This window comes from Narcine bancroftii, chromosome 3 (genome assembly GCF_036971445.1).
Source record: "Narcine bancroftii isolate sNarBan1 chromosome 3, sNarBan1.hap1, whole genome shotgun sequence".
NCBI classification, from domain to species: Eukaryota; Metazoa; Chordata; class Chondrichthyes; order Torpediniformes; family Narcinidae; genus Narcine; species Narcine bancroftii.
In genome coordinates this window covers 166,190,032-166,206,504 of record NC_091471.1, presented here as the reverse complement: position 1 = coordinate 166,206,504, position 16,473 = coordinate 166,190,032, and the positions used below count along the sequence as shown (strand labels likewise).

General features: G+C 42.8%; 1 protein-coding gene across 7 annotated transcripts in view; it reads right to left on the bottom strand.

Annotated features, from left to right (window-relative positions):
• The window catches only part of fam13a (family with sequence similarity 13 member A), a 249,002-nt gene that overhangs the window by 78,725 nt on the left and 153,804 nt on the right, over positions 1 to 16,473 (bottom strand). For all 7 annotated transcript variants that reach the window (XR_011353902.1, XM_069925726.1, XM_069925725.1 and 4 more), the window contains one exon: positions 3,729 to 3,770. Coding sequence is in view for 6 of the 7 variants with exons in the window: in XM_069925726.1 (XP_069781827.1) it covers positions 3,729 to 3,770 (42 nt within the window). In the remaining variant the exon portion in view is untranslated. The remainder of the gene's footprint in view (positions 1 to 3,728; positions 3,771 to 16,473) is intronic.

Genomic DNA, 16,473 nt, shown 5'->3' with positions numbered 1-16,473 from the left:
GGAAGAAAAGTTGCAGTTTAATCTTGACCTTGGGCACTGCCTCTGTGGAGTTTGCATGTTATCCCCGTAACTGAGTGAATGCTGCAGTTTCCTCCCCCATTGAAAAGACACACAGATCACTAGATTACTTGGCTACTGTAAATTTCCTGGTGTTCACATGAGAGAGTCTGGGAGGAATCAACATTAATGTGAAAATGAAATGGGATTAGTGAATGGATGTTTGATGTTGATTCAATGACTGAAGAGCCTGATTCACAAAGAACATAGAAACAGAAGAGGTCCATCAAGACTATCCAGCCACTTGATTCGATGGTTGCTCTGCACTCCCACCCCTTGTGCCAGTTCCGCATAACTCTCATTTCCATGAAATTTCAAATATTTAACTCTCTCCACCTTATCATTCTGAGCTCTATAAATATATGAGGTGTGAATGAAAATGTGAAGAAGCTTCCAGATTCAAAAAGTTCAGCAGTGAACTAGCTTCGACCAGCATGATCACACAGCAGTAAAACAGCATGGAGAAAGATGACCAAGTGTGCTGACGTGGACTCTGTTGCCACTCTTTCATGACACATCAAATAAATTGTCAGTCCTTTTGAAATGCAGTCGCTGGAGGAAAGAGTGACCTCACAGCAACATGGCAATGGCTAATATAGTCCCAGACACCAGAAATCACTCGTCAAATTTTCAGTGTACTGCCAGGGGTTCTTGTTCCTGCCAGACAGCATGCCCAACAGTACAGAACTGTACCATAGTGGAAAGTCAGCCTGGGAGACCCATGCTGACAAAACATTGGTTGACCGAGTTTGAGAAATACATAAGACTTCAATAAAACATAAGAACTAAAAAAAAGGAATATGACACATAGTTCCACCTCTTCCATTCAACAGGATTATGACTGATTTGGCCTCATCTCAGCTGTCATCCAAGAAACTGCCTTTTGCATTATTGACCACATTCAGTGCCTCAGCCTCTTGATAATAGAATTAAAAAGTTTCAAAACTGCTGAGAAAATAAATTTCTCTTCTTTTCCAGTTTAAACACCAACCCCTTATTTTGAAACTCTGCCTCTAAGTTAATGGTTTTAACATGGGTGTCTCCCTTCAGTGACGGAAAGGATTCCAAGTTCAATGTGCTCCAGTACATTCTTTGACCGTGGAAGAGGGTGTTTGAAGGTCAAGACCTCAAACTTGGCCAAGAGCTCATGGTCTAATGGACAACAGTGAATTCCAGTCTTCTTGTACACATCTAAAATCCCTAACCTACAAATAGCCCAACAGAGGTGCAGGGCATCATGTTACAATAAAACCAAGGTGCAGGGTATAATATCACAAGACAAAAGTGCAGAGTATAAGGTGTCAGGCATTTAGGACCAAGATGAGGCGAAACTTTTTTCATTCAGACTTATGAACTTGTGGAACTCCCTAGCACATAAGGTTGTTGAGGTCTATTCCATTTAATGTATTCAAAAAGGATTGGATGTGTCCTATTGGCTAAAGTGATCAAGGGGCATGGAGAGAAAGCAGGAATAGAGTACTGAAGTTTATGATCTGCTCTAATCGTACTGAATGGTGCAGAGGCTTTGAAGGGCTGCATTGCCTTCCTTTGCTCCTATTTTCTGTTTCCATGTACAAAGAGAGAAATGCAATGAAACAGTTCAAGACACAATCATTAGTCAGATAACAGCAGGAATGAAACTGTGCTTGGAACTGGAGGTTTGTTTGCAAATTCATGCATCTTCTCCCTGATGGGGAAGGAGGGGAGAAAAATGTGTAAATGGGATAGGATGCGCCCTTTAATATGTTGGCTGCTTTCCCGAGGCACCAGGAAGTGAAGAGGGAGTCGACGGGAGGGAGGTTGCTTTGTATGATGGCATTTACAGCTCGCTGCAGTTTCTTGTGATCTTAAGCAGAGCAGTTCCTGTACCAGGCTATTTTCTTTCTTTCTTTGGCTTGGCTTTGCGGACGAAGATTAATGGAGGGGTAATGTCCACGTCAGCTGCAGGCTATGATGGATTATCAAATTGTACAAGGCCCTCTGGTAATTTGTTCCAGTTTTTAAACTGATTCAACTGCCATTTATGAGGGAGAGCTCTGGTTTTGCAAAGTCAGTTTGTTTATAGTTTTTTCTTTCTTTGAGTATAGTTTACAATTACCAGTAATAGAAATTCAGTCTGGCTCGCCGAAAAAGCATCTCAGGCTTGCATATGATGTCATGTATGTACTTGGACAAAAAATTTGAACTTTGCTTCCTTGCCTGGACTGGGCCAGATTTATCAAACCACTAATCTTTGTATGCGACATTGAGAAAGGAGCCCTGGGGGTGAAAGTCAATGTATCCAGTTCACAACACCATTCCTAGCTCTTCTTGGCTCTCATTGAACACAATGCTGTTCAGAGCCACATGCCTCAGAAAACACTTCCAATTGTGCTTGGACTACATATCCTGAGGACTTCACCCAAAGAACTTGTTAACCTCATTTAATGAGGGAATTTCTGATGATTAGAACCTCATCTGATTATCAAAATGAATAAGAAAATACACCACTGGAAAGTTATTGGCCTGTGTGCATTGAAATGAGAAAGGGTAAGATGACTGGAAAAGTACTGCAACTGGCAGCAAGGGAACCTGTAAATCACTTGAGCTGACTTGTTGATCCATTGCCAGACAAAACTCTGCAGTGGATTGATGAGAAATCTTTGTCATTTGCTGTAAAACATATTTGGAGCCGAGAAGAAACAAAAAAAAGATACTAAGTTTGCATTAAAAATATTTACACATTCCCAAACTATTCAACTCCTCTTGCACAACAGTTCACAGTCCTTCGTGATACACAAAAGAGCTGGAGAAACTCAGCAGGCCACCTAGCATTCAAGGAAAGTAAAAGATCACCAATGCTTTGGGCCTGAGCCCTTCAGCGGGATGGTTTCAATTCCCATGGATGATTTGGGAGGTTGGCATGGACTTTGCAAAACACCTGCACCATACTGGGTGCCACTCAATGCCATGGCTCTTTGGACTTTTTAGATTCAAAGTTGGAGAGTTTGTCAAAACTTAGTCTGTTTATCCGGTTATTGATATTAAATATGGCTGATAAGTGAAAATGAGATTGAAATCATAGAGATGGGCATGTTTGGTCACCTTAAAAGAGTTTGATTATCCAACGCTGGTTTTATTGGCCACAATGGAATGATTACTTCTGTAATCATCTTTCTAAATCAACTGTCCAAATTAAATTTATTTTTAATTTAGAGATACAGCCTGGGTAATAGGCCTTTCTGGATCATGAGCCTGTGCCACTCAAATAGACCCAATGACCTACAAATCCCATATATTTTTAAGAGTAGGAGGAAACCAGAGTGCCTGGAGTAAACCCACGCAGAGAATGTATGATCTCCTTATAGACAGGACTGGATTAGAACCCGGGCGCTGACACTGTGATAGTGTTGGTGGTGGCGGAGGGGTGTGTGGGGGGGAGTGGCGGTGTGTGGGGGGGAGTGGTGGTGTGTGGGGGGGAGTGGTGGTGTGTGGGGGGGAGTGGTGGTGTGTGGGGGGGAGTGGTGGTGTGTGGGGGGGAGTGGCGGTGTGTGGGGGGGAGTGGCGGTGTGTGGGGGGGAGTGGTGGTGTGTGGGGGGGAGTGGTGGTGTGTGGGGGGAGTGGCGGTGTGTGGGGGGTAGTGGCGGTGTGTGTGTGTGTGATAGACAAGTATCATATAAGCTAGAACTTACCTTAAATAGTAGGGGGACATGGGCCTATCATCATCTTGGGAGCTGGAAGACAAAAGAAACATTCGAGTCCTTCTATAAATTAGGCAGCAGCTAAAAAACTTTCAGTATTCTTGGAATTTATTAATCAGCATTTGGCACATGCACAAAGCAGAACTCTGGCTTGACACACCACAGGGCAGAACACACTTCTTGAAAGGCACCCCATCCAGTCTACAACCATCCACTCACGCCACCACTGACACACAGTAGCAGCAGTTTGTATCATCCACGGGATGCACTGTAGCAACTCTCCAAGACACCTTAGAAGCACCTTCCAAACTCACCACCTCTGCCAGCTAGAAGGACAAGGGCAGCAAAAGCATGGGAGCCTCTCCAGCTGGAAGCTGCCTCTGTCACTCTCCATCTGGCAAGCCTACGATATAGATGTTCACAACCGTACTCCATTCCAGCAACCTGACAGAGACATGAGAAATCCAGCATATAATTGGGGGGCGGGGGGGGGTGGCGCGGTTAAAGAATTCTTGACTGGCTCAGTCGTCATCTTGGGCAACAAAATCAAAATCAATCTGGGAGATCGCAAGGGCTGGTGTTCATTTCTTGGCTGCCTTGTCAAGCTTATGGTTAACAGTGGTGCAGTCAGTAGAACCTAGGTTCAATCTGGCCTTGGGTACGGTCAGTGTGAAGTTTGCATGGTATCCCAGCAAGTACATGGCTTTCCTCTGGATGTCCTAGTTTCCACCATATCCCATAAAACAATAAAGGCTCCAAGACTTTGTTGTGGCCAATTCAAAATTACCTCTTAATATTCCAAAACCTGGGCCCAAGTCAGTATAAGTCTAACAAGAAGAATAGTGAATATTGGTTTCAGATTAAATTTTAACTTTAGACATATAGCCCGGGAACAGGCCATTTCAACCCATGAGTCTGTACCGCCTAATTATCACTGAATTAATCTACACCACCAGTCCGTTTTGAACGGTGGGAGGAAACCAGAGGCCCTGAGGAATACCCACACAGACATGGGGATAACGAACAAACTCCTTACAGACAGCGTGGGATTCGAACCCCGGTCCCGATCGCTGGAGCTGTAAAGGACTTGTGCTAACCATTGCAGAAACTGTGCCGCCCCTGGTCTTGGACTTGCCATCAGGTTTTGTTCTTTGAGGCATAAGATTGCAAGAGCAACAGTTAGCAGGGAGGCCCAATTCTGTGGGTTATAAGTAGGCCTTTCACAGACAAGCTGCCCTCCAAATTATCTTGATAGAATGAGCTATATGATATGAATTCATCAAACAAGAGATGATGGGTGAGATAAATTAGGAGATGATGGGTGAGATAAATTAGGAGATGAGCTAAGTTATGTGTCCATGAAGTAAAGCACGTGTTATCTGGAGCTCAGCTGGTAGAACACCTGACTATGAGTCATGAGTTCAAGATCCTCTCCAGAGACTTAAGCACAATTGCAGGGTTGTAGACTGGTGCACACTTGGAGGTGTTGTCTTCTGGATGAAGACAGGTCTGCAGCTTTGGGGCTGATCCACAGATTTCTTTCATAGAGATATTTCAGCTCAGATTCTGATCATTTGGGCCATGGAGATTCTTTGTAAAATAATAATTTCTCTATCCCCATAACCCTATAAATAATTTTAAGTTAGAGACACAGCATGGTAGCAGGTCCTTCCAGCCCACAAGCCCGTGCCGTCCAATTATACCCATGTGACCAATCAACCTATTCACCGTGTATACCTTTAAAATATGGGAAGAAACTAGAGCACCTGAGGAAACCCGTGTGATTATGGGGAGAACGTTAAAACTCCTTACAGACATTGCCCGATTCTAACCCAGGTCACTGGTGCTGTAATACTGTTGCACTAACCACCACCCTAACAGTACTGCCCACTCTCTTGAATTTTCATGAAAATGGCCAACCTGTTCCTTTCTGGAAATTCCAATTGTTCAAGGGCATTAAGCTGGTTCCTGGTATACTCCTCAGTTAATATTAGTGAGAAAACAAACTGTAATTTTCTCAACCTGCCTACATTTTAACACTGCATTTCAAAAGTACTTTATCAGCGATTAAGTGTTTTGGGAAATTCTAAATTTGCGACAGATGCTAAGTAACTAAGAATCTTTCTTCTGCAATAAACCTGTGGTTTTGCAAAGGAAAAGCTAGCAAGTATACAGCAAACTAATTATTAAGTCAAGGTTAATTTAGTTCTCCCCATCATCAAATATTTGTGAGAGGACCTTTTGCAAATTGATGATACTTAAGCAACTATCTTAGGCCACCAAGACAGAGAAGTGAACTTTGGGATAAAGCGTGGAAAGATGTTGCTTGACAGGGAGCCTCTACAAGTCAGCACCCACACGGGCAATGCAAAAATGGATCTGTGCAGTTTAGGGGATGGCAGCAGAGATTTGGATGGTTTTAAGTTTACGAGAATGGTGTTTACACAAAAATGCTGGAGAAACTTGCTGAAGTCACACAACATGTTTTACGTAGTAAAGATACATAACCGAAGATAAAGATACATAACCAACATTTTGGGCCCGAGTTCTTCATCAAGGCCTTGACGTTGATGACCTGATCTCCAGGAATCCTGCGGTGGAAAACAGCAGCCATTGTCAAGGATCCACACGCTCTGTTCTCGCTGCTGTCATCAGAAAGAGGTATAGGTGCCACAAGACTTGTGCCACAAGGTTCATGAGCCATTGCTACCCCTCCAACATCAAACTCCAAAACAAACTCAGAGACTCGTTTAAGAACTCTCTGCACGTTCACTATTACTGAATATTTATTTTTTCTTCTGTATTGCACAGTGAATTTGTTTACACTTCTCTCTTTTGTATACCTATCTTTCTTGAGTACAGTTTTTGCACTACCAATAATAGAAATTCTGATTGGGCTGTACTCTGACAATAAATCTGAACTTTGAACAATTTTTAGTTGAAGAAAAAGAATATCGAACGGCACAGTGGCAGATTTCTGTCTTACAGTCCAAAACAGGCTACTTACTCACTGAATTCACACCAATATATCTACATGAATCCTTTTTAATCTCTCCTTGTTCACCTATTCCAGGAAAACAGCTAACAGATAAAAGGCTCATTCGACCTCAGTTACACTTTTTTTTCTGCCCCCGTCAGGCAGAAGATATAGGAGGTTGAAAACGTGAACGTCTTGCTTCAACAAGTTTCTTTCCAGCTGTTATCAGACTCTGAAATGGACCTCTCATAGTTAAAATTTGATGCCCTTGCACTATTTTTAACTCTATCTTTCTTAGTAGTCTGCACTTTGTTTTTGTAATGATATACTGTACCCTGCACTATTTAATCTCGTAAGATATAGGAAGAGGAGTAGGCCCGTTGGCCCATTGAGTCCGTTCTCGTATTCAATTACTCAGCCCCACTCCCCAGCCTTCTCTGTGTAACCCTTGATGCCCCAACTAATTTTAAACTCTGCCTGAAATACACCCAAAGACTTCGTCTCCACAGCTGTCTGTGGTGATTTATTGTGACACTATGCCCCATGCTTTATTTATTTATTATTGCATGACCTAGTGTGAGTTGACTTGCTGGGACGACATGCAGATTAAAGATTTTTACTGCATCTTGGTTTTTTATGACAATAAACAATTCAATTCTACTCTTAGTAGGTCACATAGCATCCATAGAAATTAAAGGGTGACCAATGTTTCAGTACTCGGCCATTCTTTTCAGTGTACATAAAAGCAAAGATATATTGCCAACGTTTCGGACCTGCGCCCTTCTTCAGGAATAAGCAAAATGAGCAAGAAGCAGGAGATCTCAGAAACTCTCGTAATTCAGGCTGGGGGATGAATCCAGACCAACAAAAGGTGTTAAATGGGTATGATGAGGAAAAAATGTATCATGTTTGTATAAAAGGAGATGGAAGGGAGAGACAGAAATGGGGGGAAAAATGGAAGGGGGGGTGGAGTTTAATGAAAGCCAAAGAAGTCAATATTAATGCCATCCAGTTGGAGGGTGCTCAGTTGGAGGATAAGGTGTTAACCATATAACCACTTACAGCACAGAACAGGCCAGTTCGGCCCTACTAGTCCATGCCGTAACAAATCCCCACCCTCCTAGTCCCACTGACCAGCACCCGGTCCATACCCCTCCAGTCCTCTCCTATCCATGTAACTATCCAGTCTTTCCTTAAATGTAACCAATGATCCCGCCTCGACCACGTCTGCCGGAAGCTCATTCCACATCCCCACCACCCTTTGCGTAAAGAAATTTCCCTCATGTTCCCCTTATAATTTTCCCCCTTCAATCTTAAACCATGCCCTCTAGTTTGAATCTCCCCCACTCTTAATTGAAAAAGCCTATCCACGTTTACTCTGTCTGTCCCTTTTAAAATCTTAAACACTTCTATCAAGTTCCCTCTCAATCTTCTACGCTCCAGAGAAAAAAGCCCCAGTCTGCACAACCTTTCCCTGTAACTCAAACCTTGAAATCCTGTCAACATTCTCGTGAACCTTCTCTGCACTCTCTCTATTTTGTTTATATCTTTCCTATAATTTGGTGACCAAAACTGTACACAGTACTCTAAATTTGGCCTCACCAATGCCTTGTACAATTTCATCATAACCTCCCTACTCTTGAATTCAATACTCCGATTTATGAAGGCCAACATTCCAAATGCCTTCTTCACCACACCATCTACCTGAGAATCAGCCTTGAGGGTACTATTTACCACAAGTCCTAAATTCCTTTGTTGCTCTGCACATCTCAATAGCCTACCATTTAATGCATATGACCTATTTAGATTTGCCTTTTGTAAGGTAAAACATCATGAGATGGGAATGTGTAAGGAGTTACCCTGTACAGGGCTGTAACAAGATGTGAATGCATCCTTGTACTTTCAAGATAAGAGAGACATTGATGGATTGAGAGGCAGGAAGCTAGCAGGGAAAGGATAGCAACAGTTTTAGTCATTGGACAAGTAATGATATGATGATGTTCTAAGCACGTATCCAAGGGTATAAAAAATCACCATTTTGCTGATAACGGCAGAATGCATTCTCTGACTAACATGGTTAGTTGCAAGTGTTACAATCCGGTAATAAAGAACAAAGAACCCTGATTTCGACTCAGTCTGGTGTTTGTCTCACTCATTCATGAACAAAGCAGACCTAACACTTTTCAAGATGTAACACCTCACACTTATCTGTATTAAATTCCATCGGCCATTTCTCAGCCCACACCTCCAGCCTTCCTAAATCACCTTTTAATCTACGGTAATCTTCCTCACTGTCCACAACATCACCAATCTTTGTATCATCCGCAAACTTGCTTATCCAATTCTCCACCCCTACTTCCAGATCGTTAATATATATAACAAACAATAGTGGACCGAGGACCGATCCCTGAGGAACTCCACTAGTCACTGGCCTCCAATTGGACAAACAATTTTCTACCACTACTCTCTGACACCTCCCATCCAACCATTGCTGAATCCATTTCACTGCCTCCTCATTTATACCTAATGCCTCCACCTTTTTTCCTAACCTCCTGTGGGGAACTTTGTCAAAAGCTTTACTAAAGTCTAAATAGACAACATCCACAGCTTTCCCTTCATCAACCTTTTTTGTAACCCCCTCAAAAAACTCAATCAGATTTGTCAAGCATGATCTACCCCTGACAAAACCATGCTGATTACTCCCTAGCAATCCCTGTACCTCCAAATAATTGTAAATACCATCCCTCAGAACACTTTCCATCAACTTGCCCACCACAGACGTCAGACTCACGGGCCTATAATTTCCAGGTTTACATTTAGACCCTTTCTTAAAAAGCGGAACCACATGCACCACCCTCCAATCCTTTGGCACTACCCCCGTGGTCAGTGACATCCTAAATATCTCTGTTAATGGCCCCACTATCTGTCCACTAGCCTCCCTGAGTGTCCTTGTTCGTTCAATTTACGGATGGTCTCAGTTTGGCACTGCATGAGACCATGGACAGACATGTCGGCAAGGGAATGGGATTGGGAATTGAAATGGGTGGCACTGGAGATCCACGCTATTGTGGCAGACAGAGCCAAGGTGCTCAACAAAGTGATCTCCCAATCTGCGTCCAGTCTCTCCAATGCAGAGGAGACCACAACGGAAGCACTAAATGCAATAGATAATCCCTTCAAATCACAAGTGAAATGTTGCTTCACTCAGAAGGACTGTTTGGGTCCCCAAATGGTGGTGAGGGAGGAGGTGTGGGTTCAATGGCTCTCATTAACCTCACCCCCCCCCCCTCCACCAATTCTTCCCCCAGCTCTGTCTCTCTCCCTTTTCCCTGTCTCCTTTTGTGGTGAATGTCTGCCAAGCTGCCTGTCTCCCCTCTGGCAAGCCTTGCTGTACTAACATTGGCTGTGCATTATCTCTACTGTTAAGGACACTCCCCTTGGGCATAACTGTGTATGCACCTATTGTCTTTCATTATTGTACCATGAGTTTCTGCTAATAAAAACCATGATTATTGTTTGATCACATCGTCTTTGTCTACTTCATCAACTGGCACTTCACCTTTAGCACAGACATAATAAATTCTTCCCTTATCCCTTATCATATCCAATTAACACCTTTAGTTGGTCTGGATTCCTCCTCCAACCAGCATTGTCTAAATGCTGAGACTTTCTGAGATTTTCTAATTCTGGCAAAGAAGAAGGGCTCAGGCCCGAAATGTCACCAATATATCTTTGCTTTTTATGGATGCTCAAAAGATCAGCTGAGTTGCTCCAGCATTTCGGAGTGTTTTACTACAATAGATGTTTACAGACTGGGGCTGCTTTGGATCCGTGTAACCTACCCATCAAGTGGGCCCCTGCAGCCCCTTAAACACACTACACTCTAAATTACCCAGTCGAATGGCAACTGGGCAATTTAAGGACGCTCCTGCCCCTTGGTGATGAGGTGAGTGATGGGTCACGCACTGACCGTGTCACTGGAGATCCTGCAGGAAATTCCTTTTTCCCTGTCTGTGTTCGTCTCCAAAAGGTAAATGGCCAGGGTGTGGTGGAATTGGGATGGGGGAACATTGTTGGGGCCAGGGAGGCGGAGCAGAGTGGGCCATTGGGGAGAGAAGTTGGGATAGGAGCAATGGCTATCTTCCTTACCCATAATTCCCCCACGCCGCTGGAACAAGAGAGTGGTTCCAGTGGTGTGGGGGATTATGGGTAAGGAAGACAGCCATTATACACAAGTGTTAACATCATTTTCTACCTGGGCAGCCATGATCACTTACAAATTGATCAGCAGGAGCCACACGGTGCATGTGCACAGGTCAGCAATCCATCTCCGAGGTTGCTTGCATAGCCATGCAGTTTTTAAAAAAATTCTACCCACCAATTGGCCTGTACACGGGGAGATAACCTGCCACATTGGCAGGTTAAACTCATGTTATAATCCAATTTGTAAACCCTAATCACAGCGTCTACAGACTTTTGTTTTTCAACCAATGTTTGGGGCCAGGCTGAAACGTTTTTACCCTTTACATCCTATGGATATTGTGTGACGTGTTAAGTTCCTCCAGTATATTTGTGTTTGCACTCGACCCCAGATTATCTTGTTTAACTCAATTCTGCTCTCCCCTGACTCTACCCATCTCTTACAATAGGTCCAATTCACAATGGCCAATTAATCCATCAAAGCTTGCGACTTTGACATGTGGAGGTAACCAGAGCACACAGGTAGCCACAGGGAGAACATGCAAACTTGATAAGGATAGTACCAGGAGCCCAGGATTGAAGCTGGGTCACTGGAGCTACAAGGCAGCAGACAGCAGGGCTGTGTTAAGCTGAGTAGTTTTACCACTGGCATGCAATGAATGAAGATAAATATTTGGAAGCTGTATGATGATTATTACATTGTTAATGGGGAAGATAAAACTGTCGGTCCCAGGACAGGTGCAATCGGTTCTAAGTTATGACTTTATTTCCTAACAGCTACAAGGAATGTGCGACATAAATCAGGAAGGTCTAATTCAGGCATGGCCAACCAGTGGAAGGTCATTGCAGTTATCAGAGAAACAACCTTTAGTACTTATCCAACACCAAATATATTTCAAAACTGCTGCAGATAAAGCACAGGCAGTTCCCAGATTACGAACGAGTTCCATTACCTGGGTCTGTCCACAAGTCAAATTTGTACGCAAGGCAGAACAGGTACTTATGGTTCTTATTTAGCATCAATGAGGTAACATTATGCGCATGTGAGAATTGGGGAACACCCCGTTCATGAGTATGAGTTTTTCGTAACCCAGATGTTCATCACTTGGGGCCTGCCTGTAATGCACTTTGAAATGACTCAAGGTTGAGACACTATACAAATGTACCTTCCTTTCTTTTGTTTTTAAACAAAAGTTTTTTTTTAAAATGTAATGATGTAGTATGGTAACAGGCTCTTCTGCCCATGAATTCATACAGCCCGAATACAGCCATGTGACCAATTACACCCCATTAACCTACTAATCCCATACATTTTGAATGTTGGGAAGAAACTACAGCACCCAGAGAAGACCAACACATGTCACGGGGAGAACGTACAAACTCCTTATAGACAGCATCATATTCAAAATTGGGTCGTTGGTGCATTGTGCTCATTGCTAAGTAAACTGTGCCACCCAATATCTATCATAGAGTACCAAAACGGGTCATTCAGCCCACTAGATTGAGGCCAATTGCAGGGTGTATTGTGGAGAGGATGTTTCGTTTCTGAGAGAATCGAGAACCTGATGCCGCTGTTCCAAAATAAGGGATTGCCCACTTATGATAAATGATGGACAACTTTTCCTACTCAGAGGATGACAAGTCTTTGGAACTCTCTTTCTTAAAGAGCAGTGGAGCAGAATCATTAAATATCTCCAAGGGAGAATTACACTTTTTTTTAAACCAAGCACCTGTTCAGCTGAAGCAAGAAGGAATTAGAGTGCACATGTACGTTGTATATGACAATAAATATATCATAAGGTTCTCGAGAAGGAAAGGAATGTGAAGTCACCAGGGGTTGGTGAGCAGGCAGAGCTGGCGTGACAATCAGATCAGCCATGACCTTCATGAAAAGGTTTGAGAGGCAAGTGGTTTACACGTGTTCTGAGTTAGTTCATTTGTATAGTCCATTCAATATCTGCAAGACTAGTAATTCTCATTTACTTTAGGGTAATAAGTGTGCAGAGATGGTCCAAGGCTACAGGTATTTAATGAATTAGTGACATTACAAGTAGAGGAAGGGGTAACTACCCTGAAGAAGTTCAAAGGGAATTCTGTGGGATTCTCTCTCACTGCTCCCCATCTGTAACCCCTGCTGCTTTCAAGCTCTTTGAAACCACCCGCAGATTGGAGGAACAACACCTTATTTTCCGTCTGGGCACTCTCTTGCCACATGGCATTAACTTTGACTTTTCTGCTTTCTATTAAACCTGCTTGTCTTTTCTTCCCTCTCCCTTCTTTTCCCCCTTCCTGTCTTTCTAGTTCTCCCTCCTTTCCCCCTTACCCACCCAGCTATCCCGCCTCCCCCTCGTTGTTGCTGTCCCCTCCCTCCTCTCTCTACCTATCATCTCCTGCCTTTGCCACCCCTTTCTCCCCACTATTTTTTTGTTCCATCATCCGCCAGCATTTTCTCACACCTTGATGAAGGTCTCAAGCCTGAAAGGTCGGTTATGTATCTTTACCTTTGCTACATAAAGGACTCTGACCTGCGGAGCGTCTCCAGCATTGTGTAACTGCTAGTTTGCCATCTGCAAATCTGTGACTCAATCACAGTTTACTGGCCTATACTTTCCTTGCAGGGTTCTACAATTGGCCATTTATTTAGTGCAGGCTGTGGGATCTTGCAGTTTATACATTGGTCATTGTGGTGCCCTACATCAACAATGGATAAACTTCAAAAAGCATTTCAATGGCTGTTCACCAAGTTCGCCATTACAACACAGTCTTTGCTTTACTTCTACCTCGATCTGTTTAACACTTCTTCAGAAGACTGCCATTCAGAAGGGGTAATCCAACAAAGAGTTACAGCTATGGGTCACAAGTTCTGAAACTCGATGCTAAATTACAGCCTCCTCACTTTCCCCTTCAGCTTTGTATGACATAACATTTCTAAAGATGAAGATGACATACAATAAAAGCTTGACTAAACACGTATTTTGGTTACAGGCAGATTTTTTTCTGTTACCTAAAAATTAAAACTCACTCCAACCTGTCGATCATCAGCTTAAGTTCTCAGCACTCCGTTGTTAGCTTACATTTGCATATATCCTCCATAATACCATAGGAAACAGTGCCACAATCCCAAAGGGTAATGTCCATGCCACAAGAATACTGCAATCAGATACAAAGCCTAAATTGATGGGAAGAACAGTGTTGGTGCTTTTTAAAAAAAAACTTTTTTTCTTCAAGTGAAGGAACAATTTCAAAAGTATTACAAAAGCAATTTCAGTTCCAGGCCAAAGGAAAGTAAGGATTTAAAAATTTAATTTTAATACTGAGGCATGTAACTTTCAACTGGACGACCATGGCAGAATTTGGAATTTTAGAAGGATGATAATTTGAAAATGAAATTTTAAAAGGGATTAGAAAAATTGTGGAGGAATTAATGCGGAAGTTGGCTTGATGGCCCAAATGAGCTCCCAGCACCATTAATTCCAAAGGACTATGATTGTAATTACAAATTCAATCAATTTTCCCTCCTCAGAAATAAAGCACTATGTTACAGGGAGAAAAGTTCTAGCTTCTCCTTATAACTCAACCTGCCAGTCCCAATAAGATTCTTCAAAGATGCTTCACTGGAAGTAGTTCTTTGTAATATCCCAAGCTGTATGAAGTGTTATATAAGTTTAAGTTTTTCCTTCGTAAGTGTAAGGCTGACGTCAGGGCTGAATGCAGTCTGAAATAAGGCAAAGCTATCCAACATCTTTTCATTTACCCAATTGTCTCTATGTGTTCCCATCTTCTCATGACCCTCCAGGTGGGAAGTCTGTCCTGAACTCAATTGGTTTAAATTGCTGGATGTCTTACACTTTGACTGCCCACATTGGAACTACTCCACCTAAACTGTTTCACATCCATTGCACCATTCTCAGCCACACTAAAGAATATAATTTTTTTTTCTTTTAATAATGTTAATGTAAACCTAACTCACTTTCTCTTCCTTTTATACTTAGAATCTTTTCTTTCTCTTTTTGGATTCATAATTATACTTAAGTTGTTAGTGTGTTTACATAAGTGGAACCAGCACTCCATTGCATCTGTTCATAGTACGTATGTCTATAAATAAACTCTCATTCAATCCTTCATGTATTAAAGCAAGAAGTCATTAAATAATAATCCATAATTCCTGGCTTACCCCCAAATACAAAACCGATTTTTTGATTTAGTTAATGTATTTGAACCAAGGATTTCATTTAAACCAAACTTTGATGGAAACTTGAGAAGTTCCAGAGAAACTGGGCAGGATGTGGGGCTTCTGCAGAACTTAAGACGGGGTGAAAGCACTGAAAATTTTAAATAGAGGCTGGGGTAGTGGCCCGATTGCAAGCAACAACTTCTGAAGTGGGAGGGCATCAGACTTGGGGCAGGGAATGCTTGAGCAGCACTCGCCATAACTTTGGTGTCAAATCGTCAACATGAACTTTCACTAAAGTTAGATCGGAACCACCGCCAGCCATTTTTGCATGCCCACGTTTCCCTAACTGATTGTGCGAACAGATTCCAGGGGTTCCCCTCCATACAAATTGGCATTGTTCAATGGTTTGGAAACTCGCTGATCTGCCACATCAGAGCAGAGATGAAAAGAAAGCAGATTCCCGTCAGTGTAAGACACCATGCAGTGTCGGAAGCACAATCACAGCGGGGACAGAAATAACTTTCAACACAGCTACTTAACTCTCTCTATTCCACAGCTCAATCCAAATATTTTAAACTATAGTCTTGCAAAATATTAAGAAATAGCAACAACAATAAAACTTTAACGTTGCAAATTTAAAACTGTGGGTCAGAAATTTCAAAACGTTATTGGTAACAGCAATTTAAGACTTTCAAGGAGTGACAGGAATTAAATGTATACCTTTGCAATGGCATGATTTTACATGCCATGGTCTCGATGGCAGACGGAGAGGTTGTTGCCGTCCTTGCGACCAGGATTTGAACCCCTCACTCCCTGGATGGACAAAGGGTAGGGACGCTGCGTTGAATCAGTGCAGCTGCTTAAATATAGAGGTATGGGGGGTGGTGCCTAACCTGAGAGGGTTGAGTTGGGTGGCCGACTGCAGCAAGACTCTGGGGAGGATTGCGCCTATGGTGTAACAACTCTGCCAGAAAACTCTCAGTGAATTCCCACTACAGTTCAACATTAATCCCTCCCAAATCTTTCAAAGGCTAAGTGGAAATTCCTGACTCTAGGCACTCCAGACCGTCACTTCTCTCAGCTGGGCAACTTGCTTGTTTATGGTCTCAGGGAAATGTTGGCAGTCTTGTCTCTGAAAGTCTGTAGCAGGGCCTAATCCAAGGCAAACACTTCCAAAAAAGCACCAATTAATGCAAATTGAAGTTACAACAGCAAAGTGACATAGATGAACATTTCTGATCAGGACCCTTTGTGGAAACACTCCAGTCTGATAAAGTGACTCCACTTGAAATGTTGACCGACTATTTCTCTCCACAGATGCTGCCTGACCCTCTGAGTCCCTCCAGCTTCTCCCTGTTCACTCAAGATTCCAGCTTCCTCTGGGA